Source organism: Rattus norvegicus, chromosome 10 (genome assembly GCF_021556685.1).
Source record: "Rattus norvegicus strain SHRSP/BbbUtx chromosome 10, alternate assembly SHRSP_T2T, whole genome shotgun sequence".
NCBI classification, from domain to species: Eukaryota; Metazoa; Chordata; class Mammalia; order Rodentia; family Muridae; genus Rattus; species Rattus norvegicus.
Genome location: NC_141543.1, coordinates 67,224,749 through 67,252,663, shown reverse-complemented (window position 1 = coordinate 67,252,663; position 27,915 = coordinate 67,224,749). Strand labels below are relative to the sequence as shown.

The window sequence follows — 27,915 nt, the reverse complement described above, 5'->3', positions numbered from 1 at the left end:
AGCATCCTGCCTTCTCTGAGAATGAACTGGACTCCCTGATGTGTGCTCACAGTGGCTCTGCTATGGCCGCGGGTACCCAGAGGCTCCCCTCTTAGCCCGGCTGACTGCTTGTTCCCTGTGCACCTATGCATAAGCATCCCTGCCTCCACCCTGATGCATCTGTGCTTTAAGCTCCCCCATCCCGACCCCCAGAGCCTGTTCCAGAGGACAGAGCCAGACCCATGGCTCTCTGCCAGGTGGCTGCTCATCTTGACTCACTCAGTAAGATGACGCTGATGCTTCCTGCTGGCGCTGCCACTTAATTACTGCAATTAGGCCCTTCTCCTCTGCAGCAGCAGTGATTTCATACCTCTAGGCTGCACTGGAGGGGGTGTGGACCAAAATCCCTTAAAGCAGGGAATCCAGGCACCAGTGAGAGACAGACTCAGCATAGAGAAGCTGAGTTCTCCCCCCAACCCCCCACGTGCCAAGCTCAGTTCCTGGGGGTTTTCTCTCTCTAGAAACAGCTGGGGACAAGTGGGAAGTGAACTGCTACTGTGTGGACCTTGCCTTCCCCCAGGCAGAGCAGACAGTACCACCTGGGCATCTGACCTTGGCCTCACCTTGCCCCTTGTCTCTCAGGAGGACAAGCCTCTTTTAGGCTCTGGTTCAAACTGCCCAGTAAGGATTGCATTTCAGCTCCGATTACAGCCACTGTCCTGATGGCAAAGGCTGGGGTAGCTCTTCCTCTACAGCAGGTGGAAGAGGTTTTGATCTGACAATCCAAGTCTTTCCAGCACTCACTCCTGGGCCACGTGCCATAGGTTCCAGGCTAGGTAGTGAGGATTGGGAACAGCCCTAGGGGCTGGGTTGGTCCTTGTATGGGGAGGGGACAGTTTGGACTACCCTGTGGACTCCAAGCCCATCTCCTCTCTGCCACAGCTCAGGGGTGTTCATTCCCAAAGGTCAGCCGGCATACCTAGTGCATATTGACTTCAGTCCTGCCTTCCCGGGGCTACTGTGCACATCCCTGAGGAGGGGTTGGCAGCGAGAGGGTCTCTGTTCTTGGACACACTCATCCTCCAGAGGCAAGGGCATCAGAGGGTGGGTCTTAGGAGCTTTGTTTTGTTTTGTTTTTGTTTTTGCCATGGTACTTTCTAGCAATCAGTCCTGACTCTGGTTCTCAGAGTCTGCCTTCTTGCCTCTTGTTACGTCCTGGGCCTCAGAGTCCCTCTTCTCACCAAGCTCAGCTACAAGAGAGGGAAGCTAGGGGACAGAACAGGTAGTGATTTTTTTTTCCCCTCCCTCTCACAGGAACTCAAAGTGAAAGGACCCAAGGACTCTAAGGACAGCCACACATCAGTCACCATGGAAGGTACTTTGCGGAGTGGTCTGGGTTACAGTTGTCTTCCTTTGTTTTAGTGAACGGTGAGCTGTGTGAACGTGGTAGCCTCCCTGCCTCTGTGTGTGTGTGTGTGTGTGTGTCTGCCTGCCTCTCCTCCCTAGGCATCAGGCCAGCTACAAACGTGCTCCTCCTTAGGATGCCAGCAAGCTTTTGGTCCCTCCTCCCTCCCCTCCCTTTCTCCTCCTGCCTCTCCACGCTCTTGCCCTCCCCCTTGGATGAGCACTCGGAAGGAAGCGGCTGCTTGATTCTGGAGGTTGTGCAGCAGCAGCCAGCAAGGTGGCCGAGTGGCTGGTCTGCTGAGGAGAGCCAGGAGCCTGGAGCAATGGCTGCAGGTCCCTGCTGCAAGGATAGAGGTTGCCATGGAAATCCTACTCATCATCCGCTTCTGCTGTGACTGCACCTATGGTAACCAGGCACCCTCTGTGGGAAGTGGCATGCCTTCAGCCACCTGGGGGCTGGCTAGAACGGACTTCCATTCGGTCAGCAGGATTTAGGGGCTGCAGGGAAGGGAGGACGGTCGTGTTGTTGAGCCCACTTGCATTTGCTTTGTGGTCAGCCTGGAGTTGAAATCCAAAGGCTGTACTGAGTATCTTTGAAACGAAGGACCAGGCTAGAAAGGTCCAGGTCCTCCTGAGGCAGTGTGTGGGCCTGGTGGCTTAGCATGTGCGTGCATGAGAGGCATTGAGCAACTTCCTGAAGAGGCTAAGGAAAGTGACAGGCTGTCCCCTCAGGCTTGAGGGTGGGGCAAGGAGCAGCTAGGAGCAGGCAGAGAGGGATGGAGGGTCTGGAGAGCTGCACCTTGAGGTGAGAGGGTGCCAGCCTGGGCAGGAGGGAGAAGTTGGGAGTTTCTTTGTTTCATGAGCATGGAGGACGCTGGGCATCAAGGGTATTGTGTGCTCCGTGCACACGCTGCCTCCTCTCTGATGGCTTTGGGAGAGCAGGGAGGAGCCGGTTGGTTTCAGGAGCAGCATTTCCAGCCCCTAGTGACTCGACCTGAAGCCCAGGTCCCAGCACTCAGTGCAAAAGGACTGCATGCGAGGGGGGTGTGGCCGGCTGCTGCTTTGTGAAGGTCACACACCCACTTCAGTGGAAGGGACCCGGCACATCCTCTGTGCCACTCCTTCAGCTAGGGAGAGGAGGTATCCTGGGACAGGCACATGCTGTCAGTCAGGCTCCTTGTTCATAGGATACAGAAGCAGGTGCATGCAGGGAGTTATCCAGACCTGATAGGCCTTCTCTCTAAGGCAAGAAGTGCCTTAGGAGCCACCTCTGGTGGGGTACGAGGGGCTCATGTAAGCCCATGTGTGTCAAAGAGGCAGCTAGCTGGTTAAGGACCTTTCCTGTTCCTTCCTACCAGGCTCTTTGTCTTTACCCTTCTCAGTCGCTTTGCTTGCCTCCTATCTCCGTGGTAACCTGGGGCTCCTGTTACAGGAGCTGAGTTGGGGGTGGCAGTTTGCTGGAGGAAGGGTGATAGATGAGCTTCCCAGTTCTTTCTTAGAGGCCTGTATGTCAGCGAGCTGTTCAGGACCACCATCCCCCTCATCTTTACTGGCTTGTTCTGTGTCTGGTGCTCATGGTGGAATCAGCCTTTGTGCTGCCCTTCAGCTGATTCTGACAGGCTGGGGCCCAGGGAACTGTGGGACTTGATGGTCTGTCCGAGGTCAGGGGAGAAATGCCGGGCCTGGTTAAGTGTCTGTGCTGGTTTTCTAACACGGAGAAAAGAATCAGCCCTCTGCTCCCCCTTCCCTCCCTAGAAGGAAAAAGCTCTAATGAAGCAGGCCTGAGACCTGGAGTCCAGGGTCTCTTTGGTCCCCACGATTCCATAATCTTTGAAGTCTGCTTCAAAGTGGGGAGTAGCAAGTGCTCACCTGTGTGAGGGAGTCTTTCCCGGAACTCCTCCATGTGGAGTTCCATCGGCCACTCTCTCTTGAAGAAGGCAGTCCAGTTGTAAGTACGTGGGTGAGCCAAAATTCAAAATCCATCTACTTTTCACAGCTTTGTGATTTCAGGCAAGTAACTTGTGCCTGAGTTTCTGCACCATAAAGCTGAGTTAGTGAAAACTGTGTCCCCTTTTAGTGACAGGAAGCAGTGTGTGTAAGGCAGTTCCAGAACACGTGGTAAGAGAAGAGCTTGTTCATAATGGTGGTCTGACTTTTGGTGTTTATAAAGGTATGGTCAGGGAAGGCTTCCTGGAAGAGGGGGGAATGTGAGGCCTTTGATGGCTCCTGTCCCAGGAAGAGCAGGGAAAGCATGATACGGGAGCAGAGAATGGGCAGCCCTGCAGAGCCAGGAACACGGAAGGGGTGGCGGGGGCTTGTGGCACACAGAGGAGCACTCAGAACCAGGGGAACAAAGGCATGGGGGTGGGTACCCCTCTTTGCCTGATTTCCTTCCACGCACCTGATCCCCCTTGACCATGGAACACCAAGACTGTAGGATTCATTCCATGCCCCTGTCAGATGGACTCTTAAGGTGACTTCAGTCATATTAATAGCCCCCCCTGAAACCCGATCCACCATTTCTGCAGACTTCTGAGCTTAGAAACCTCTTTCTCCTGGGACCCAGAGAGGGCTGCAGAGGCTGATGTTTCAGTGTCAGCTTTCCTGGGGAGGGGACACTGGGCCCACCCCAGCCTGCGTCTGTTGACCTTGTGCCTGCCATGAGATCTCTCTCAGTGTTTCTACTATGAGTTCTCCCACTGCAGTGCAGATCCCTGAGCTACAGCTGGATGGGGTGCCTTGGACATCCTCAGAGGTGACACCCATGTGGATGCCCAAGCTTTACTCTCACTGTCACAGTGCACCCCAAACCCATGGATCTGCCATTCCATCCCCGTGGGCCATGGGGGTGGGGAGAGGGCTGCTAGAAATGGCTGGTTAAGAAAGAACGGGATTAAAACAGCATTCGTCAGCTGCTGATACATAGCCATCTCAGAAAAACAGCTTTTTTATCCTTTGGAGATCTTGGTTCAGTCGATGAAGTGTAGTGGGGGCATCCATTTCTTTTAAGAGCTTTCGTGTGATCCTAATGGGCGGCCAAGCGAACAAGGGCTACAGATAGGGCACTTAGCATACATCCTCAGAGCATGGGGTGTTCCCTGAACTGATTGCTTAACACTTCACAAGGTATCTAGGGCTTTGGGAGACTGGTTTGGAGGCTGTCCAAATGTGAGGAATTTAGGGTCTGGCTAGGTTCTATGGGACATTCAGTTAGGATCCTTTTTCTTCAACCAACATCCTGCCGTTTAGAGTACCTGTGACCGGAAGCCAGAAGTCACGGTTCTGGGATTTGAAGATCCAGGTGTGTAGGACCAGCCCTGAGTTAGGAAGAGCAGCCCACAGGAAGTGCTGGGCTGCTAACTGCAGCCTCCCTGATGCATCTGAGTAATCATTGTTGGCTGTCCAGGTCACAGAGGAGTGTGGCACATAGGACCTGCCTGGCCTTGGATTTTTTTCCAGCTTCTTTGGGGCTTCTGTAGCAAGACTGTACCCAGATTCCTTCAGGAAGCTTTTGCGCCTCAGTCTGCCTGCCGCTGGCTTGAGGATAGAGTGTTTTGGTGGTGATCTGCCGTGCCTCAAAAGGCCCCTCGGCCTATCCTGTTTTGTCAGCGGGCTTGAGGGCATAAAGAGTCTTTTCTCACAGAGCTGAGGCCAAATGTGTGAATGGGAATGAATGAAGCATGTGGCTCCCAGCTGGATGTGTCATTCCTGAGAGTGGAAGTGCCTGAGAGTGGCTGACAGGTGGGACAGATCCTTCTGGAAAAGTAGCAAGGGTCATCCTGAAGTCCCATGTGCTGAAGGGCCTCCCTGGGTACGTCTGTGTGGCTGGGGATGGAACCAGGGAGCTTCAGCTGTGAGAGCCTGACCAGCACAGGACTGGGTGAGGAGAGGAAGGTTCGGGTGGGGAGGGAGCCGGAGTGGACAGAGCTGTGTGTTTATTTTATTTGGCTTCTCCATGGAGTAGAGTTGCCGCAGAATTCACTTGGCTTCTGAGCGAGTGACTATTCATTTGGAGAAACAAAACAGGTTAGGGGTAAAAATCCTGTCTTCATGGTCCAGAGTTTCTACCTCATTGTCCTGTCTCCTTTCTCCGCCCTCCCACAGCTCTGCTGTATAAGCCTATTGACCGAGTCACTCGGAGTACCCTGGTCCTGCACGTGAGTGTTGTGTCCCATTGTGGGTTAAGAGTTTCATGTGAGGGCATTGAAGTCATTGAAACTCCATTGGGGGAACAAGGCAGAGGGTCCCTGGGCCCTGACTGCCAGCCCAACTGCCCTGTCCTAAATATAGCTTGGCTACTAAGCTTAATACTTAGCCAAGTACTCCTCAGGAGGCAGACACCTGCTGCTGCTTTGTTCCCTGCCTCTTATCTCCAGGGTCCTGGAACAGCTGTATAGTGAGTAGAGGAGGGTTCCCCAGCTGTTTGGTGAGGTATAGCTTCACTGGGCCATAGCCCCTGGGGAAGAGTCATGAGAATGCAGCAGAAATCAGAGGAACACTGAATGCCTCCGCCAGCATTCCTCAGACCCTGGTTCCATTCTGATTTCACAGGAATGGCTGGGTAGAGTGTGGGTCCTGGAGGTACCCCTTAGAATTCTTTGGGGGATTGATTGCATGTTCCCCGCTGTCTTCTCATTGAACCTGAACCGTTTCCTCTTAGCTCACTCCTTGCCCCCACTGTTTCCCAGGATCTGTTGAAGCACACACCTGTGGACCACCCCGACTACCCACTGCTTCAGGATGCCCTCCGAATCTCCCAGAATTTTCTATCTAGCATTAATGAGGATATTGATCCTCGCCGGACTGCAGTCACAACCCCCAAGGGGGAGGTGAGTTCAAGGCTTTCACAGTTTCACACCTAGACTGAGGAGTAAACAGTTGGCCAGATCCCTTGTCCTTGCTGTCCTTGGCCACCCTGATTAACTATAGCTTGTTGGGTCCTAGGTTAAGAACGTTATGACTGGCTAGGCAGTGGTGGTGCACACCTTTAATCCCAACACTCAGGAGGCAGAGGCAGGAGAATCTCCATGAGTTCAAATCCAGCTTGATCTATAGAGCACATTGCAGGGCAAGGCTACACAGAGAAACTCTGTCTTGAAAAAGCTAACTTCCCTTACCCCCACCCCCACCCCCACCCCCCAAAAAAGAATTTGAAGACTATTGTCTCTGACTGGGGAGATGGCTCAGCGGTTAAGAGCACTGACTGCTCTTCCAGAGGTCCTGAGTTCAATTCCCAGCAACCACATGGTGGCTCACAACCATTTGTTTTTTTGTTTTTGTTTTTGTTTTTTGTTTTTTTTTTTTTTTTTTGGTTCTTTTTTTCGGAGCTGGGGACCGAACCCAGGGCCTTGCGCTTCCTAGGTAAGCGCTCTACCACTGAGCTAAATCCCCAGCCCCGGCTCACAACCATTTGTAATGGGATCTGATGCCCTCTTCTGGTGTGTCTGAAGATAGCTATAATATACTCATGTACATAAAACAAATAAATAAATCTCTTAAAAAAAAAAAAAAAAAGACTGTTGTCTCCTAGGTCCCTATAATAACCTGTTAAGACAATCTCTGAGCCTGGTACAGGGATCCCCAGATAAAAGTGTCAAAACTAGATTCTTTTTTTTTTTTTTTTTTTTCTTTTTCTGGTTCTTTTTTTTTTTTCGGAGCTGGGGACTGAACCCAGGGCCTTGCGCTTCCTAGGCAAGCGCTCTACCACTGAGCTAAATCCCCAACCCCTCAAAACTAGATTCTTTTTTTTTTTTTTTTTTTCTTTTTCTTTTTTTTTTTCGGAGCTGGGGACTGAACCCAGGGCCTTGCGCTTGCAAGGCAAACGCTCTACCACTGAGCTAAATCCCCAACCCCCAAAACTAGATTCTTAACTGTCAAACTCCACACATTTCTCCCACCAGGAGCTGGACCTTCATAGAGCTCATTCTTGGTCCACATCCTTGCTCTGATTGGGATGATACTCTCTGGGAGCCCCAGTAGACACTTAATGAACACAGTGGGTAGGCTAGAGCTAGGCGACAAGCCCAACCACAGAGAATGCTAGTACTGGACATGGTTTAGCCACCCAGGCTGATGATATGTCCTCGGAAACACCCAGATGTGACATTGCATCTCCCCTGGGGTGGGGTGAAAAGCTTCCTGACGAAAGAGTGGGAAAGCAGTGTGACCAACTGGGGAGACTGTGACCCTCAGTGGTCAACAGACTGGCCCAGATACAGTGCCTTTAGTCTAATTGAGGTAATTAAGTAGCATTTAGGAGAGAAGGCTGACTGGGTTTATGCTCCTTTGTTTCATTTATGAGTCTCCGATGTCTGCTGGGAGAGGAAGTAATGAGGGACAGGGTCTGGAGCATGGCTAATGGGGCATGAGCTGTCTGTACGCAGTTTCCAGCCCTGCCCTGCAACATCCCAGAAAATGGCACCAGTGCATTTTACTCAGGATATCTGGGGAAAAAAAAATCTCTAGAAGTCAGAGAGCGCTATCAGTTTCGGGTTGTATAAATCATATCCTTTCCACAAGCTCACCCACAGACAATAGTGTATGTAGGTCACACAGCGTATCGCGCACACAGAGAAGGCTGGACTAGCTGGCGACAGCTCTGAAGAAGCCCACTAGCTCTGAGGGTTGCAGGGAGGAAGCGACTCGTGTCTCACGAGCACTGAGATGCTTCTCACTGTCCCCACCACTATAGCTCCCCTTGGGGAAACCCCAGGGCTTTCAACCATAGTTGAAGAATCCATGGAGAAGGGAGCATGGGCAAGCCTGAGTGGGTTGGCTGAGCAAGATGAGCTGAAACTAGATCAAACTCTCTGATGGGAGGGGATGTGAGATTGGAGGTGTTCATGGCCAAGGGTGGAGAAACCAAGTCGCTGCAGAAAGTTTTTCTTAATCCAGGGGAAGCTGCTGAGCGCTGTGGGGAAGGGTGCCCCTACTGTCTGTGAATTGCGCTGTGCAGTTCCACGTTGAGTACTGCTTCATGAGACAGACACCATTCTCTTAGCCACTCAGACAATAGGTCTGAGAGGAGAGGAGAGTACAGCTGAGAAAGGGCTGAATCTGGAGTCCAACCAAAGCCAATGCAGGCCGGGCCCTGAAGCTCTCCTCCCTCTGAGCAGGTGGGGGGTGCTCTCTCCCTCAGACTCGGCAGCTGGTGAAGGACGGCTTCCTGGTGGAAATGTCTGAGAGCTCCCGGAAGCTGCGGCACGTCTTTCTCTTCACAGATGTTCTACTGTGTGCCAAGCTAAAGAAGACCTCTGCAGGGTGAGGATGTGGGGTTTGGGATCACAGTGAGGGACAACTGGCTTGGGCAGTGTGTTTCTTCTTTTTCCCCTTTCAGAAAAAAAGGCATGTTAGCCAGGAGTGGTGGCTTATATCTGTAGGGAGGCTAACACAGAAAGATCACGGCAAGTTTAAGGCTTCCAGGGTTACAGTTCGAGATCATGTACACATATATTCAATTCAGTTTTACTATGCAGTCTTTTCTAGAAAGAAATCATGCATTGTTGTTGTTCTTATTGTTGTTGTTCTTATTACTATTAAGGTAATATAGGAAAAAGAACTTCCCTGAACCTAAGCTTAAGTTTTCTGTGACTATATATTCTTTCCCATTTTTTAAAAATGGTTTTGTGTTTTTTATTTTAGTTGTACTAACAGAGAACGCCCAATTTGGGGCTCTGCTTTTTGTTTTGTTTTTTTGTTGTTGTTGTTTTGGGTTTTTTTACATTCACATGATTATTATATATTAGATAGATCTCACTATGTAGCCCTGGATGTCCTGGAACACCCTATGTAGACCAGGCTAGCCTTGAACTCAGAGTTCTTTCTGCTTCTGCCTCCTGGGTGCTGGTGGATCAGAGGCATGCGGCCTCACTTTATCCAGCTTGGGCTTTTCCTGTTCTGTTCAGGGAGCCTTTTTCTTATAGCTGCTGAGTTGTTTCAAATACCACTTTACTTTTCTGCATGATATTAAGTGGCTATGCCATAATTAATTAAAGTATTCTCTCCTTACTAGACAAAGTTTTTGCTAACTACAGTTCCATGGGTATTCCTCACATCTGCTGCTGTTTGTTGAGGCCTTCCATCACTCCAGGTGCCATGGCAAATGTCTCATCAGATACATTGTTTCTAATCTTCCTATCACCCTCACAAAGTGGCTTTTATTTTCCCTATTTCATAGTCAGAAGCTAAAGAGGAGGCAAGTAAGTTGCCCAAGGTCACATGGCTAGAAATGGAGGAGATGAGATTTGAACTCTTAACTCTGAAGCTCCCTTTCAGCTCCTTTTCAGTAGTGTGGATCTGTCATTTATAATCTATTATGTGCTAAACATGTTGCCTTATACTATAGAGGGAGATCTTTGTGCCTACAGTAACATAAGGGACCAGGACTGGGAACAAATCTAATTCTCAGAGGAATTCGAAGAGAAGAGGTTCTTGTGGGCTTCAGTTGAGGAGGACATAACTCCCAGGAGCTAGTCCCAGAGATGCCAGTAGTAAGCTGTGTCCTGGGATTATGCTCCTGTGCTGCATTTATGAGTCCCCACTATCTGCTAGGAAGGGACGTAATGAGGGGTGTGGTCTGCAGCCTGGCTAACAAGACGTAGAGCCCCCTTCATTTTCAGCTCTTCTCCCACAGCAGATATTAATAATCAATCATAGCACCCTTTCCCAGTGGCTTAGATATAGATTGATTGATTGATTGATTGATTGATTGATTGAGATGGAGTTTTGCTATGTAGCCTTGCCTGTCATGGAACTGTCTATGTAGACTAGGCTAGCCTTGAATTTATAGAGGTCCACTTGCCTCTGCCTCTGAATGCTGGGATAAAAGTCATACGCCACCACACCCAGCTTGGATGTAGTTTTATGACTCTCGGCCCAGGGCTTTGTATGCCCCCTGTGGATTGGAACTGACATTCAGAATCGAATCTGTAGCCCACCTGTACTATAAAGGACAATGATTGGGAGCTTCAGTCTGGATAGACTAGAGGAGATGGCGGGGTGTGAGGCAAGGGGGAGGAAAACATGAGCACAGCCAAGAAGGCTTCATGCTTGATACACAGGGATTTGGGATATTTAAAAGCACCAGTCCCACTGGTGAAGACTGGGCTTCACTGCTGGCTGACCAGGGCCTGGTTCTCAGTGTTCCTTCCACAAGTGTGTTAGGAACAAGTGCCTTAAGTTCCTCAAGAGCAGGAAGTGTTCCCGTCTCCCATGCATCTCAGCAGATCCCTTTGTGGGTATTTTTTTGCTCTGGGAGAGCACTTCTGCATTGAAGAGGCTACTTTGCCTAGCTCACGTCTCCCACTGCTTGCTTACAGAAAACATCAGCAGTATGACTGTAAGTGGTACATCCCCCTGGCTGACTTAGTGTTCCCATCCCCTGAGGAGTCCGAGGCCAGTCCCCAGGTACACCCCTTCCCAGACCACGAGCTAGAAGACATGAAAGTGAAGATCTCTGCCCTCAAGAGTGAGATCCAGAAGGAGGTAAGTCATGGCTTGGGGCTGTTTTGAACTGGGGATTCTAGGGGGGTGGAGAGAGGGGGCTACAGGCTTAAGAGTGTCGTGCGAGAGGCAGGATGCAAGAATGGGAGCCCCTGCTTGTGTAAGTGCTGAGGTGGGGCCAAGGACCAGTGCTAGTGGGTTTAATTATGGACTGTTTCCTCAGTAACCGTGTGTGTTGCACACTGTAGAAAGGGGAAGCAAGAGAGGAGGAATGAGAGGCTTTCTTGAGAAGAAGCACAGGAGGCCTCGTGAGAAACCGTCACCTCTAAAGGGAACTAAATAGGGAGAGGGGTCCTGGGTGCAACAGTTGGCCAAAGCATGTGCTAAGGAGGAAATCAGATTCTTGTCACACGCAGAACATCCACAAACAGTTCTATGTTGGTCCACAAAGTGAATCTCTGATCTTTTTAAAAGTTGGATAGCCTGTGGGTCATATTCACAGACTTCACTGTAGACAAATTATACAAAGTTAACTAGAAAGTTAGTATTTTAAGAAGGGGACTCAAAACTGAAAACAATCTAGCAGTGCATAAAAAACGAGAAGTACCAAGACCAAAACCCATGGAATGAGGGCGAAGCACTCACTGGAGGAAAATATGTAGCTTTACATTGGTGTGTTCAAAAGCAGTGGCTTGGGAAGGTAAGGTGTCACTGTGAAGAAAAGCATTTGCCACCAAACCCGAGGACTTGGGTTCAGAACCTAGGCCTACCTAATGCAAGAGAAAGAGTCAGCTCCCTCAGTTTACCCACTGAGCCATCTTGCTGGCCATACTGATAATTTTTAAAACTCAGTAGATAGTGTAAAAGCAGTTATCACCTCACATCGTTAACAACTTGAAGTGTGTGCATGAGCGTGTGCGAGTGTGTGCACTCGTGTATGTGTGTGTGTGTAACTGGACCACGTGTCCTGTGCATTTAAAGGGTCTCACAGAACTACACCTGGAATTCTGGATTGTCTGATCCCCTTCAGCAGCCGCATTCTGCTCAACTGCCAGACATGTACTGGGTGTTTAGATTGTTCCTGGTTTGTTCCCTGAAGGAGGCGGGTTTAGAGTGCACATAGCTTCCCTGAGTCTCCACAAGTGACATGGCTGGGCAGCTGTGTGCATTCAGTTAGAGCCGCCTCTGAGAAACTTGTTACCTTCTTCTAACAGGATGTGAGAGCCACTGCCACAGAGCTGGCTGTGAGGTTGGTTAGAGTCTTGCCAGACTGACATGTTAAGTGTTAGGGAGATGGCTCAGTGGTTAAAGTGCTTGCCACGCAAGTAAGAAACCACAGGTCAGATAAAAAGAACCCACATAAATGCTGGCTGGATGGGGTGGCCATCCTGTAATTCCAGCACTTGGAACCCCAGTCCAAGCTGGCTGTTGAGACCAGCCCTGTCAGCCAGCTCTAGGTTCGATTGAGAGACCCTACCTCAAAGAATAAGGTAGAAGAGGGATCAAGGAAGATTCCATCATCACCTTTGGGCCTACACTTGAGTGCTCACACGTATTTGAACGCACACATGCACACCACACACATCCATGAAGGGGAAAAGATGAGGCTAATACAAATTAAAGAGCGCGGGGAATTCAGTGGCGCTGGGTTTGAAGCACAGGAAGCTTCCTTGATGAACTGGGAGGTTGGAGCGTTGGAGAAGGCTCCTTGTGCAGTGTGGAGGTGAGCAGGGCAGGCTTGGTAGCGTATGGGACCACAGGCCAGGCTCTGAGGCTCTGCAGCAGACCAATAGCTGGGGCTCCATGCTGAAAGCTATCTGATGGTTTCTGGCAGAGGCGATTGAGTGACAGGGTAGTCTCACTTCCTTACCCATGGTCACCTGAAAGCTTCAGGCCTTGTCCGGTCCTTGGGTTTTCTGTGGTGAAGCAGAACAGAGGGAGTACTCAGGACTGGGGTAGTTCCACTACTATTGGGGGTTGGGGCTCTGGGTTTGGGGTGGTCCAGTTGTCTGGCCTGACCTTGGGTATCTTTAAAGGGGGATTTGGGCTGGGCCTTAGGCTAGTTGCATGTGAATACTGTACTCACAGGAGGACTAGTTAGGAATTAGCTGGGTCCTGGGAGGTGCAAACTTCATGGACTATAGCAAATAAGAACCTGATTGGCACACAGGAGAATGTTGTGCTTAGCACAGCTGAATGAGATATGAACTCCGTATGAGGGAAAAACCCATGTCTCATCTCCTGCAGAAAGCCAACAAAGGACAGAGCCGAGCCATTGAGCGCCTCAAAAAGAAGATGTTTGAGAATGAGTTCTTACTGCTGCTCAATTCCCCAACGATCCCATTCCGGATACACAATCGGAATGGAAAGGTCAGGGGGAGCAGGGTGGAGGGTCACTTGGTCCCTTAGTGCAGGGTTGCCCACTCCCTGTGGCTTCTGGCGCTGACCCATGGGAATCAGGGGCAGGGGCTGGAAACCCCATTTCCCAGTCCTCAGCTCCAGTCCTGGATATGCTCGCCCAGCTGCAGTGAGCTACTGCCCTCTGCTGGCCACCATTGGCACTGCCACCACCACTCTTGTTACCTGGCTCCCTAAAAAGGACAGCCCCCAAACCCCCCCCCCCCCATGCCCCCTCCTTCAGTTTCAGAGGGCCTGATTGATTAGGCTTTGATGGGGCACCTAGAGGGTGGGGTGCACCTTTCCAGCTGTGGCCACTGCACTGAAGTTTGCCTCTCCCTCCAGAGTTACCTGTTTCTTCTGTCTTCTGACTATGAGAGGTCGGAGTGGAGAGAAGCGATTCAGAAACTACAGAAGAAGGGTAAAATCCTGCCCAGCTTCATACTGCTCTGAAGGTGTCCTTGGCAGCAAAGGGCCTTGTGTCCTTCCAAGCTTCTTCCCTCCAGTGTCTCTTTAGCCCTCAGAGTCACCTTAAGATGCCAGGGAGGTGGCATTCTTGAGGTGTTACTATCTGTTGAGGTCCAATGAATTCATAACACGCCACCTAGGGCTCTGGGTTGGGTGTCCTCTTGCTTCCCCCACACACACACACGGGCCTCTTTACTTACCGCTTTTGCCTCTGGCACGCCACCGCTGTGCTCACGTGAATATCTGCGGGACTTTCCCTTCGCCCAAAGATCCAACTCCAACACTAGTAACTGAGCTGAGTTCCAGAAGCGTCTGCAAGAAGGGCAGTAGGTTCTTGTGGGCCTATAATGAAGCTCCCTCTCCACTTGGCTCCCCCCACAGATCTCCAGGCCTTTGTCCTGAGCTCTGTGGAGCTCCAGGTGCTCACGGGATCCTGTTTCAAGCTTAGGACTGTGCACAACATTCCTGTCACCAGCAATAAAGATGGTAAGATTTGGAGCTGCCCAGCCAGCAGGTCCAGGCTCCCAGGGCATTGCTAGGGGTCTTCTACAGGGACCGAGGAGGCTAGGCATGGCTGCTAGTGGCTGATTCACTGCCCGGTGTGGCTGAAACTGTCCTCTTGCCAAGTATACAGAGACTGTAAATGGGACATACTCTCTCAGGGGCTCAGGTAATTCTTTGCTCGCTCCAGTTCGAGTGAAAAACCTGCATCGTGGAGATGGTGCTGGAACTCACCCAACCAGAACAGAAGAAGGCTGCAGGATGGGGCAGGGATTTGCTAGGGAGCCATGAGACGGTAGGTAGACTAGAGAGGGATAAGAGAAATCAGGCCGAGTGTTTCTGGAGGTAGATTTGAAAGGCGTTAAATGCCAAGCAAGGGGGTTTGGAGGTGGTGCCGTAATTCCAGGAGCCTACAGGAGGCTTCTGAGCATGGAGGCTCATGCCGAGGCTAGAAACTCGCCCAGGGTCTGCTCCCCTAGTGCTGCATGGCATCTGCTCTGTGGCCCCCTAATCTTCCAGTCCCTGCCTTCTCGGTAGTGCTGGGATTTCAGCATGTGCCACCATCCAGGCCATGAAAGGAGTTTTGAAAGCCAGATTCCTTCAGGCCCACTCGGAAACCTTCGTGTCCCAAACAAGGGCCGAGTCTTCCCTTGGAGCCTTGCCTTTTCTATTAGACAAAGTGATTCATTTTGAAGGATTAGGCAGAGGAGGGCAGCCTTGGGATAAGCCGCGATCAGAGAGAGGAAGATTCGGAATGCCTGGCCTCAGACGTTTGTTGTAGCTCGCGGCTTGAGCAGAGAGAACTCCTTTCTTGAGCTGCACACATTGTGGGAACACACATGGACTTGTTTCCCAGATGGCCAGTAGGTGGCGCTGTGGACCACAGTCCCCTCCGCCTTCCCACCAGCCCAGGGTGGAAGAGCTGGCGAGTCTCCGGCACCTCTAGCCTCCTCTTTGCTCTCTTGCAGACGATGAGTCTCCAGGACTGTACGGCTTCCTTCATGTCATCGTCCACTCTGCCAAGGGCTTTAAACAATCAGCCAGTAAGTACCTCGTGGCCCCCAGGAAGAAGTTGTGTGGCCACTGTCCATCTTTCATAGCGAGTCCCTGAGGGCCCACTAGGCAGGGCTCTTTCCTCAGCTGCTCAGCTCTGACTCCCCATGCGGAGGCCCTGCCTGAGTTGTAAGATTCACCCTCCTGGCAGGGAAGCCACCTTTGCTATCTGTCTTTAAGATCTGCTTTCCTTCAAGCCTTTCCTTACAGACACCGAAGCTCAAACTCATGCCTTGCGATTAAACTCTGTGATCCTAGGCAGGTTTTCTAACCTTTCTGAGGCTCTCAGCTTCCTTCTCTATAAAAGGCAGTCGTGGGCCTGGACAGAGTGCTCCATGGTGAATGGTGCTTATTGCTCCGGCAGAGGACCTGGGCTTCGTTCCCAGCACCCACAGGGTGGGTCACAACCATCTATCTCCAGTTCAAGGGATCCAACACTCCCGGTCTCCACAAGCACTGGGCACACAGACACACACGCAGGCAGACGCCCATACACATAAAATAAACCTAAAGCATCTTTTTTTAAGAATTTTGTTTGAGACAGTCTCTCTATGTAGCCCTGGTTGTCCTAGAATTTCCTTTGTAGGCCAGGCTGGCTTCAAACTCACAGAGATCTACCTGCCTCTGCCTTCTGAGTACTGGAATTAAAAGAGTACACTACCATGCCTCAAAAAGAAACTACGACAGTTGCATTTGTCTTTACTGGCCTAAAGCTGGGCTTAAATAGTATTGTGTATGTATGCAGCGCATGGGGTGCTGGGGATGGATCCACATTCCCTGCACGTCCTAGGCAAGTGCTTTACCACTGAGCAATACTCCACTTCAATTAAACTTTTTTTTTTTCCCGGAACTGGGAACCGAACCCAGGGCCTTGCGCTTGCTAGGCAAGCGCTCTACCACTGAGCTAAATCCCCACCCCTAAACTTATTTTTTAAAAAAAGACAAGGTTACACTATGTAGCACCTTGAACTCTCTTTGTAGATCAGTCTGTCCCCAAACGTACAGAGATCAACCTGCCTCTGCCTCCCAAGTGCTGGGATTAAAGGTGTCCACCACCAAACCCATCTTCAATTAAGCTTCTTTTTAATATTTATTTATTTTATGTATATGAGTGCACTGTCACTGTCTTCAGACACACCAGAAGAGGGTGCCATATCCCATTACAGATGGTTGTGGGCCACGATGTGGTTGCTGGAATTGAACTCAGGACCTCTGGAAGAGCAGTCAGTGTTCCTAACCCTAAGCCATCTCTCTGGCCCTCAGTCAAACTTCTTATTCTACTTCTTGTCTAGTGAGTTTATAGTTCCTGTTTGCCAGAGAGGAAACTGAGTCACAGAGATGTGACATGACCTTATATAGCACACAGACTCAGAAACTCAGGACTCCTGGCTCCTGCCTCTTCATACCAAGTTCACACTATTAGCCCCTAAATAGTCGTTCATTCGGTCAGCATTGCTGAGAAGCCTCTCTGTGCTTCTGGGGTGAACAGCTCTCCACTTGGTGTCCCTTTCACACTCAGGGTCATTGGCACTGCCGTGCTATCGTGCCATGCCACTTACAATTTGCCTCTCCTGCTGTGGGCACTTCAGAGACAAGAAGCAGGTCTCATTTGACCCTGGATGATTAGGAGCTCAAAAGGGCTGTGTGACACTAAATTTACAGAATGCCGACAGCATACCGAGAAAAAGATCAGAGTGGCCAGTGCCTTGGCATCCTCCAGGCCTTTGCAGCCTCATCACCTGCGCTGGTCTTGTGGCATCTCCCTGTGGTCACTAATTTCTGCTTGTACAGGGGAAGCTGAGGCTCCAGGGATTTGCCCAGGCTGCATAGTCCATAGAGATGCCATAGGATTCATGTACCCTTGATACTAAAGCTTAGGTTCCACTCCTCAGAGCCATACCCCTTCCTTCCCGAGCCCTTGACTACCCGTGTCCTGGCCCCATTCCTAGCCTGTTTAGGCCTCATTGGTATATGTGTCCTTCCCCCTACAGATCTTTACTGTACTCTGGAGGTGGATTCCTTTGGCTATTTTGTCAGCAAAGCCAAAACCAGGGTGTTTCGGGACACGACAGAGCCCAAGTGGGATGAGGTAAGTGGAGGAGGCTTGTGTCCCAGTTTGTCATCGAATATAGCTCTCTCTGCTGAGGGTGACTATGTCGCTGGCTGGACCAGCAGTATCTCCCTAAGCCCTTACTTTCACTAGTCATCTGCCTGAAGACCAGTGTTTAGGTCGATGAATCCCCATCCCCACTCCACCAGCCACATAGAGGCCTCCAGGAACTCCAGAAAGTTCCAGTGCCCCTCTTTGTCTTACGATGTGGTCCTCCTGGGTCCTGCCCACCCCAGCCCTGCAAAGCCACGACCCATACTTATTGGGAAAGCGGGAAGCCACAAGTCCCATCTTCAGGACCCTTGCTCCTTCCATCTCTCGCCAGGAGTTTGAGATTGAGCTGGAGGGCTCCCAGTCCCTGAGGATCCTGTGCTATGAGAAATGCTATGACAAGACCAAGGTCAACAAGGACAACAATGAGATTGTGGACAAGATCATGGGCAAGGGGCAGATCCAGGTAAGGAGCCAGGGCGAGACCTGGAGCTGTGGGCCAGGGCTGTGGACCTAAGGAGCCCTTCTCACTCGTTGTTCGGTCTTTTCTGACTTTGGCTCAAAGCTAAGGCAAGTTCCTCCAAAGTTGGCCCCTTGCTGTGTCCCAGTTGCCCTGAGATCCTGGGTCTCCAGGCAACCATACCTGGCCCAGATAGACCACCGTGTTTGCACAAGGTGGACAGATATGGAGTAGCTGCCTCTGTTGTCCCAGTCACTTTCTGTCCGTTGGTGGTTTTTGTGTGGTGCTGATGGGAAGCATCCCGAGGCTGTCATAAGCAGGAAGAAATGTAGATGTTTGTAATGAGCCGTGTCTGCTGCAGGCGTGAGACAGAAGGGAGTCACATGTTCCCCCGTGGTTGCCATTCTACCACAAGGGTTTAGGATAAGCAGGGCTGCCGGGCTCCAAGTTCCTGTACTGTTCTTACCTGTGATGGGAGCCACTGACTTGGAGGAGGTGGGGGTCAGGGGGAGGGGGAGGATATCAACAGAGTCAGAGCCTCAGTGAGAGCACGCATTTCAGTTGCGTTTCTTGGTGCCCTGAAGATGGACATGAGGAAAAGGGTCTGCGTGCACTTGCGTCTCTGGAGCACTGCGCCAGTTTTGAAGAAGGCTGCTATCTACTTATCTTCCCGGGATAATGTTCAGCGTGGAGCCATTCACACTGCCACCTACCCTTGTGTGGTCTCACACTGAAGACACAGTGTGTGTAGATTCTGTGACCGTGCAATCAAGGGAGATGATGGCAAGGTTGGGCCGCAAGCACAGATGTGCTGGGTTTCTTGACCCCAACCAGAGGAGGGTGTTGTATCCCCTGGGATTAGAGTTAAGGATGGTTGTGAGCTGTCACGTGGGTGCTAGAAACAGAACCTGGGTCCTCTCAGTGGTTGTAACCACTGTGCCATCTTTTTGCAGGAAATGGTTGTTCTCTGGTACGTGTTGAGGTTGAAGTTTTACATCTGGTGTTTTACGTGGGGCCACTGGGAAGTGTGTGGGCATCCCCCACCCCCACCCCCACCTGTCTTGGGTTCCGTATCAGAATAGAGGGGTGGTACCCTCCAGTCCAGGCCCAGCCATCTGCCTCATGGTCTTATTAAACACAGCTTTCCTGATGCTGAGGGACCTGTACCCTGCTCCTTGGTGCCGTCGCCAGGGAGACAGTGCTGCTAGGCAACCATGTGCCAGCCCTTCATTGTTTCGGAAATAAGAATGACATAAAGCTCTCTGAATCCAATCCCTTTCACATGTCCTCTTAAGTAGCAAAAACCTCATCTCTACACCCTTGGGCAAGGCCCAAGCAATGGGCAGGGGGTGAGTTCTAGGCTGGCCTGGCCAGTCTTAGCAAACACAGCCCAGAGATGTAAGGAGCTGCCATGCTGCCTGGGCCATCAATGGCTGTGAAATGGCAGAGTGAGCAGGGCAGCCATTGAGTGAGCACTGCAGCCCATAGCCTCTCTGCACTCAGATACCAGGGCCAGGAGTCTCCTGCTGGATGGCAGCCCCGCTCCCTTCTGCCCTCACTCTGCTGCTCAGGTCCAGAGGAAACACCATAAATCATCGACTCTTGGAGACAGGAGCAGATGGAAGTCGTGGGGGAGGGGAGGCTGCCAGGTTGTATTTGGCAAAGCCGAAAGCACATTCTGCTAAGGAAAATGTTTCTGGTTTTAGCTTCGAAGAATGTTAAATGCCTGGGAGTTGATATTAAAAGAAACACAAACGTTCCTGCTGCCAGCTGACCAGGCCAGTGAGTGGGCCGCTCAGAGCCCAGGGCTGTGCTCAGGAGGCCTTTGAAGTTCTCTAGCACTCAGCCTCCTGGGCTCTGAGCCATGGGTTCACCTCATCATCTCCTGTGCACTGGGAAGGGGGTGCCCTGGCTCTTCAAGTCTTGCACTGTAGCTGGCCAGGCTGGATGGATAGTCTACACTGGACAGTCCCACATAGCCAGACCCCACAGAGCTGTGGGACAGCCTGTTCCCATAGCTGCCATGCATTTAAGGTGTCTAGAGTTCCTCCTAACTCTGAACCCCGGGTTGCTTCCCTTCTGTGGGTCCTGAGAGCTTGGTGGGAGAGGAGGTGGGACCTAAGGAATGCTTGATAGGCAGAGGGAGAGATCCCTCCACTCAGCACAGCCAGGATCAGCGAGGGGCCCCTCGTTGACTTGCTTCTGTGATGGCTTGCTCTCTTGTAGCCATGGTATAGCAGAGCATCTGGGGCTGGAGGCTGGGCTGTGTGTGATATTCAGTGCAGACAAATGGTAGCACTGGTCACTGCCGTGTGTGCCCAGTATTTGTGCTCTTAGAAGCTCATACCCAAATGCTATCCTGCTACAGCTCTGCACGGAAGGTGACCTCTGTGTCATGCTTCACAGAAGGACATTGAGCCCAAAGTGCCTCTGCTGACAGTATGCAGGCAAAGCTGTGCCGCCATATCCTTGGTGCCGTGTTTCTGTATCTCAGGCCTTCATTAAGAAGTCTTGCAGTCCAGGTGAAAGACCTTGGCGTTGCTAATGGTCTGCTGATGGAGCTGGAGCGGTGTTCTGCTGCTGTCTTGCATAATAAGACTCAGATTCTATTGGTTGGAATAGTGTCACCTCTGGGCATAAAACATTTCTGCGTAATGCACCTAGAAAGATGCCAAATGCATGGAAAATAGCCAGGCAGGTTATAAATTTTGGGGGAAGGGTGTTTACAGTACCTCTACAGTGAGTACCCAGAAGTGTAGGGTACCCTGTCAGATTGAAGGGCTAATATTCCACTACAGGCTACCGGAGAGCAGTACAAGATGCTAGCACAATACTGAGTAAGAGCCCAGCATTGCAGAAGCCCTCAGCTATGGTCACAGGGGCTCTCCACAGTATCCTGTGGGCAGGAAGGGTCATAAAGATTAGGCAGTGAGAGCAAATAACTTGTCTAAGTTCCAGGGGTGAAGTCAGGAGAGCCAGCGGCCTAACTTAGAGCTAGCCTCTGCCACTGACTTCGAAGCCCATTGCTAGGGTGCTCTGTAGCCCCCGCTGTTCTGGATAAGGAATGTGGTGGAAAGGAAGGTCATGTGGCTGGAGGTAGGGAGGCTTCCAGAAGGATGTGGGGCCAGGGGGGTCTGAGAGCACTGAATCTTTAATTCCAAAAGCAAGGTTTGTTTGTATGAAGAAATTGGAGTCATTGTGAAGAGCCTTTGACAGTCCCCAACCCTCTCATCGAGAGCCCCACAGCCCTTTACTATGTAATTCTGTGCCTTTTCCCCTCCCTTGGGTGTGTACGCTATTATGTAGGCTTAATCATGGTGTGTGTTTTGTGTATTTTCTCTATTTTCACGGCATTGTATCATAAACCCCCTGTTTAGGCCTGTATATAGTCTTTAGATATACATTTTAAAAGCACATTATTAAAGTACTTTTAATCAGTTTATATAGTACCAGGCATGTAATGGCTCTCTTAAGGGTCTGTTACTTTAGCAAGTGGGCAGGCACTGGATCAGCAGAAATACGGCAGGAGTTTGGGGGAGGGACCCTCATGTGAGCTCAGAAGAGCAGGAATGTGCAGGGAGTGGGGCAGGAAATGGAGGCACCCAGCTTGCTCTGGATAGGAGGGGCTGTGCGCCAGGCAGGAGGGCAGGAGGCAGGAGGGGAAGGGATGAAGAAGATGGCCTGTAGGGTCTAAGGCCCGTCCAGTGCTGTCTTGAGGTCAAGAAGACCAAGACCACAAAGGGTGAAGACAGGCCTGCCTTCACATACATAGGTTGTCTGTGGTTCAGGGACCTCCATCCAAAGTTGGAGAAGCTTTTGATTGGCTACTGGACAGATAGTAAGTGACAGTACTCACGGGAAGTATGGCCTACTGAAATTCATTAGAACACCTTACCAGCTTGTTCCACCTCTCTTGCAGGCTTTGGAATTATCCCTTTCTTTCCAGACCCTCAGAGTCATATCTTGTGGATTTTCTGTACAGTCACTGCACTATCTACCTCTCCCTGCCGGCTTGCCCAAGCCCAGCTCAGCCTGAAGCATCCTCCATTAGCTTGCTTTGGTTCCCTGTTCCCAGGGGGACTCCTCTATGTTTATCCTGGTCTATTTCTAACTACACCATTCCAGACTCCAGATGTGATCTTCCCAACAGTTGTCTGATTAGCATATTCCCAGGGTCCAACCAGTCAAAGCTGGCTGGGTCTGGAGGGGAAAGGCAAGCTAGGGTGATTTTAGGGCTGGGCCATTTAAAGAGATCAGAGCTCTTATAAATAAATGGAGAAAGTCACAAAGGCCAGTCTCTATCTACCTCCAGTGCCCAAATCAGCAAATCTAGTAGTATTTAAACACTCTTAAATCCCCCACCCCCATATAGGAGCTCATATAGCCCAATCTGGCCTCAGATTCTCTGTGTAGTCGAGGCTGGCTTTGAACTCTTGATCTCTTGCATCTATCTCCTGAGTGTAGGATTATAGGAATGTGCCACTGTGCTTTACTCAGCCCTCTGTATTTACACTTATTTATTTGTTTTGTGGAGAAAGAAGGGTTGGAGGGAGTGCTCATGTCGAAGCACACCTGTATAGGTCAGAGGACAACCTGTGGAGATCCGTCCACGCATTTTCTTGTATCCATCACCACCATGCGGCTTTGGAACATTTTACTTTCTCTGGCAGCTTTATACCTATTAAATGGGAACCGCCTTCTCCCCTCCCCCAGCCTCTGGCAACCACCATTCTCCTCTCTGTACTTGACTGATTATCATAATGCCTTCAGGGGTCGTGCATATCCCATTTGTCTTTCCCTACTTTCCTTTTCAGAGCTCAGTAATATTCCACTGCTGTGGATATATCGTATTTTGTTTATCCGCTTATCCAACTGCGGACATTGGTGTTTGCTCCACCTTTAGACTCTGATAATTTCAGTTGGAAAATAAAAAAGGGCAAACCCTAGCCTTTGGAGATGGAGATTTCAAAGTCTGCTTTCCAAGCTTCATGAGCTTCACATGGGCTTTTTTTACTTCCCGCTGCAAAAAGGCAGTAGAGCCCCGTGACCCCAGGTCACAGCGAGGAGCTTGGTGTGGCTAAGCTGACTCTGATCTTCTGTCCCCTAGGGAGCTTGTCTGGCTCCTTTCCTCAGCTCTCCTGTCTCTCCTCCTCCCTTGGACAGCAGTTGTTGAGTGTGGTATCCAGTGACTTGAGACTGTGGGAAGAGCCCTGGGTTGTGGATCTTCATCAGTTAAGTGGGAATTATTCTCCCTTCTCACTGCCATCTTGTAGGATGCAGGTTATGGAATCTACCCAGAAGGGCAGGTCAGAGCTCCGTGCACACATCCATTTACTCATGTTTCCCTCTTTATCTGCATTTGTCTGCCGGGCACCCTGTAAGTGACAAGCACTGAGCAGAGATCCCAAGAGAACAGACTTCCCAATGTAGTAAAGACACCATTGAGAGGATTTGTGCCTTCAGCCTGCCTTGAAGGGGCTTTGAGGCCAGACAGATCAGAGGTCTGTCTTGCTCCTTCTGTTCATTATTTGGGAGAATGGGGCGAGTTGTTCCATCTGACTCAGTTTCTTGTACATTGGGTTGTGATAAGAACTGAGTGTGAAAGTTCAGGAGGCTCTTGGGACGGGGCCTGGAACAGACTTGGGGGTGAGGAGGGCCCAGGCAGACCCAGCTCCCCACTCCAGGAATTCTGGGTATACCTTGTCAAGAAGTCCCCTCCTAAGGCTGCACCTGCCAGTGTCCTTTGTGTTTGAGCTGGGGTGCCACATCAGGCTCTACTGTCTTGAGGTGATAAGAGTTAGAGCAGCTGTGGTAGAGGATCTGAGGTGGCCCTGCCCTGCGCAGAGCAGCTGGGCTCTTCTCCTAGAGCTGCTCTCAGCTGGCTCAGGGCACTGTATGAGGAGCCCTGGAACAAGGGACTTTTGTCAGCTACAGGAGAGCTGCTTCTGGTCTCAATTACTGTGCAGAGTGGGAGAGCTTGGAGGGAGACTGGGTCAGGAGCCTGCTGGAGCAGGAATGAAGACTCCCCTCCCCAGCCTCCTACCCTCGTGTCCCCACTTAACTCTCCCTAATGGCCTGTGAGCCAGTTCTTGCCCTGGTAGCCTGGTTCTGGGACATTGACCCATGAGACCTTTAGTCTCTCTCTCTGAGTAGATGACAAGGCTGTTAATGGAACTCCTTGACTCTTTGTCCTGTTTGTCCACTAGGCCTTGTTTATAAACTGAGTGACCACAGCCAGGTCCCTGTTCCCTGGTAGAGGGCATTTTTTTTTTTTTTTTTGGTTCTTTTTTTCGGAGCTGGGGACTGAACCCAGGGCCTTGCGTTTCCTAGGCAAGCACTCTACCACTGAGCTAAATCCCCAACTGGTAGAGGGAATTTTTAACTAATGGAAGTTGGTGGGGGTGGGGAAGACTGGCCGGTGGCCCTTCTTCCCCTTCTTCCCCTTCTCCCCCTTTCCTCTTTTTCGTTGTTGTTGTTGTTGTTGTTGTTGTTGTTGTTGTTGTTTTGTTGTTGTTGTTGTTGTTGTGTTGTTTTGGTTTTTCGAGACAGGGTTTCTCTGTTTAGCCTTGGCCATCCAAGAACTCTCCCTGTAGACCAGGCTGACCTTGAACGCACAGAGATCTGCCTGTCTTTGTCTCCGAGTGTTGGGATTAAAGGAACACCACCACCACTGCTTGGCCCTTTCGTTTCCTTTTATCCCACCGCCTGCTCTAGAACACAGACAGGGGTGGCCCCTCTGAAAGATCGACTCCCCTTACCTCCAGCCTGTACCAGATATGAGTGTCCAGGGGTTGGTGTCTGTGAACGTCTGCCCCACTGCTCTCAGTGCTGCCCCCGGTGGGATGCTTTTCTTTGCCATGGTCACTACCACCCGACAGTCCTGGAGTCACGTGGGGAGCGAAGGCTGTGGAACAGGCTTGGTTTCTCCTCCGATGGTCTAGGGGAACTGGGACCATTGTCCAGGCAGGAGTTCATTCTGCTTTCGCTAGTGCAGACTTTTCCCCACCCCAGTGTCTCTGCTGTCACTTTCTTTTGTCTATCCAGATTTTTATTTTGTTCTGTTTGTTTTTATTTGTTTGAGATAGGGTTTTTCTGTGTAACAGTCCTACCTGTCCTGGAATTCGCTTTGTAGACCAAGGTGGCCTCCCGAGTACTAGGATTAAAGGCGTGTGCCACTGTACCACACTTGGCTACTGTCACTCAAGGCTGGTCCTGATGCTAGGCATGGAGTGTAGGTAGAGGCACATTTGTCTTGGGGGCATGGGCAGGCCTGTGGGGGCGCACGCCTCAGCTGAGCTGCCTCCGTCGCCCAGGTGTTCCTGATCTGGGGAACCTGGACCCTACCAGTCTGTCCTGGAGACAGAAGAGACAAGATGCATTTGATAGGAGTAGATGGAAGCCCCCTTCCCTGCTCCTCACTATGGGATTCCATCTTGGCACGCAGGCTTGATGCCTCTCCTAGGCCCACTCTGCATGTAGGAGACACACTGAGAAGCCAATCCAGGAAGCATTCTGCTACCTGCTCCCTTCAGACCCTGGGAACACCCAATGCTGTGCTCTCAGCTCTGGCTTCTGGACCCTAAGGCTCAGAGGCAGAAGACAGGTTTGATGCCAGCATCTGGCCTTGGCTGCCTCCCACAGCATGTCTTCTCAAACTGGATGAGCATCAGGAGCCTTCTTCAGGTGGGAGCTGCTGCTTTGCCTTCCTAGAAATCTAAGTAACTGATGTGGTGCCTACTTTAATTTGTTCCAAAAGCTTTAAGAAAAGGACCTAGATAAATTCCAAGGGAGTTATAGCTGAGACTGCCTCTGTGTGCCAGCACAGGGTATCTATCCATAGAGCGGCATCTATCTGCTGCCTTCCCCAGGGGTAATGAGGGTGTGGATACTGTGCATGCTCTTGGGTTAGTCCTCACGCTGTGAAATTAAATACCTGGTTGCATGCTCACCACATGCACCTTGAATTAAATACTGGGTTGCATGCTCACTGCATGCCCCTTGAGTTAACTGCTGAGCTGCAGCAGCTGCAGGGCAGACCCCAGAGTGACTTGAGTACCCAAGATGGCCTAGAAAACACCATTCTGAATGAATGGACGAGATGAGTGTTAGCTCACTGGAAGCCACTGGGAGGTAAGGGGCACTTACAGTTTTCCCAGAGTGAAGTTAAGACTTGAGTTCTGAATCAAATATTCTACTTAAGAATAAAAGCCCCTTGGAGAGATGGCTCAGTGGTTAGAGCACTGACTGTTCTTCCCGAGGTCCTGAGTTCAATTCCCAGCAACCACATGGTGGCTCACAACCATCTGTAATGGGATCCGATGCCCTCTTCTGGTGTGTCTGGAGACAGCTACAGTGTACTCACATACATGAAATAAATTAATCTTTTAAAAAAAAGAATAAGAGCCCCTAATCTGGGCAGGGCATGGTATTGCCGACCTGTTATCCCAATACTCAGGAGACAGAAGCAAACAGATTTCCAGGACTTCAAGGCCAGCCTGGTGTACATAGTGAGTCCCAGGTTAGCCACCAGAGCAATAGAGTGAGATTCTGTGTCCTAAAAGAAGGGGAAGGAAAGTTCCTAATCTCTGAAATTCCCCATCTCTCCTACCTTGAGCGGGAGTGAGGGCCATTGGCTGCTGTCAAAGGTAGCTGCATCTGTGTGAAGAACTGTTGTCTCTGCTCAGCTTTGGACCACAGACACTGGAAAGGAGATCTAGGGCTCCCGGTTCAGCCCGTAGAGCTTGAGGGGTGCATGGCCCGAGATAGGTGAGGACTAGGGGACAGAGCTGTGGGTTCCCTGCCCAGTCTCAGTCAGACTCAGCACTCTGCTTACTCTTTTATATGATTGGGTGGTAGAGAGGCTGGAGCATACAATTTCGTTTGATAGGCTGGAGAGGGCTCAGCAGTTAGCAGCCCTTACTACTCTTGCAGAGGATCCGGGTTCAGCTCCCAGTACCCATGTGGTAACTCATAACTGCCTGTAACTCGGGTTCGAGGATATCCTCTACTGTAGTGTGGCCTGGGAGGCTCCCTGTGTCCAAAACACTCCTGGAGTCCTCTACCACTGACAAGGAGCAGGCAAGTGGTCCATGGGGGATTGTGTCTTTGCATACTCCTGGCTGCTGCCTGTGTCCTGTCCTGGAGTCATGGAGTAGATGGACATGTAGAGATGGAGTAGGTGTTTTTCTACCCCATCCCTGGGTGGATTTAGTTCTGAATGATCAAAATGTTCCCAAAGGCTCAAGCGGATTTTCCACCCTTTCCATGGTCAAATGTGCCGTGAGAAACACAAGGGATTGCCAGGGACATGCTGTCCACCCAGTCTTTGCACAACTCATAAGCTCTTAGGCTATTTCAGCCTCTCCTGTCCACTGGGAGCCCTGGGAACAGCCACCTGAGGTGGTAAGGCAGAGTGAAGAGGGGCTGCAGGGGCATCAGTGCTTTGGACCATGGCCATCTAGGAACCAGCACAAGCTTCTGAGGAGACAGCAGGAGGGCAGGCCACTTGGGTGGGCTGGGAAGTTTTTTCATCTTAGCTACAGTGTGTGTAGTGTTTACACTTGGGCCCATCCTGGAACCTGCTCCCAACCCTGGACATCTATCTATAACGACCCATACCTGCTTAGGAAGGAAGGATTTGAGCTTCCAGAGCTGAAACTGCTATAACCCCTTACATGATGTTTATTGGGCATGAGAAGGGCTCTGGGCTTTGGAGCCCAGGAGGGGAGCAGGCTCCCTACTGAGCCCGGATTTCTTCTATTGAGTCAAGGCAGGGGGTAGTCACTGGGGAGTGGCCAGGTTGCTGTTAGGCTGAGTTCCCTTTGAGCTTCAAGAAAGCCTGTGCCCGGGCTCAGCGGTTAAGAGCACCCGACTGCTCTTCCGGAGGTCATGAGTTCAATTCCCAGCAACCACATGGTGGCTCACAACCATCTATAAAGAGATCCGATGCCCTTTTCTGATGTATCTGAAGATAGCTACAGTGTACTTATATATAATAAATGAATAAATCTTTAAAAAAAAAAAAAAGCCTGTGCCCAGCATGTAGTCAGGATTTATTTGGCGGTGAATGAGTAAATGAACCAAAAGGTGGCTTCTTGGCTTCTTGGCTCCT

The 27,915-nt window shown here is 50.8% G+C and overlaps 1 protein-coding gene and 1 non-coding gene across 8 annotated transcripts in view; one reads left to right on the top strand and one right to left on the bottom strand.

Moving 5' to 3' along the window:
• The window catches only part of Abr (ABR activator of RhoGEF and GTPase), a 199,111-nt gene that overhangs the window by 146,292 nt on the left and 24,904 nt on the right, over nucleotides 1-27,915 (top strand). For all 7 annotated transcript variants that reach the window (XM_087570573.1, XM_087570574.1, XM_087570578.1 and 4 more), the window contains 11 exon segments: nucleotides 1,294-1,354; nucleotides 5,488-5,540; nucleotides 6,072-6,212; nucleotides 8,522-8,643; nucleotides 10,701-10,866; nucleotides 13,072-13,194; nucleotides 13,567-13,642; nucleotides 14,071-14,175; nucleotides 15,159-15,233; nucleotides 17,235-17,332; nucleotides 17,679-17,810. In XM_087570573.1, coding sequence (XP_087426699.1) covers nucleotides 1,294-1,354; nucleotides 5,488-5,540; nucleotides 6,072-6,212; nucleotides 8,522-8,643; nucleotides 10,701-10,866; nucleotides 13,072-13,194; nucleotides 13,567-13,642; nucleotides 14,071-14,175; nucleotides 15,159-15,233; nucleotides 17,235-17,332; nucleotides 17,679-17,810 — 1,152 coding nt within the window.
• Trnaa-ugc11 (transfer RNA alanine (anticodon UGC) 11) lies at nucleotides 7,159-7,240 on the bottom strand. Its single transcript has one exon. It is a non-coding gene; the product is annotated as a tRNA-Ala (tRNA).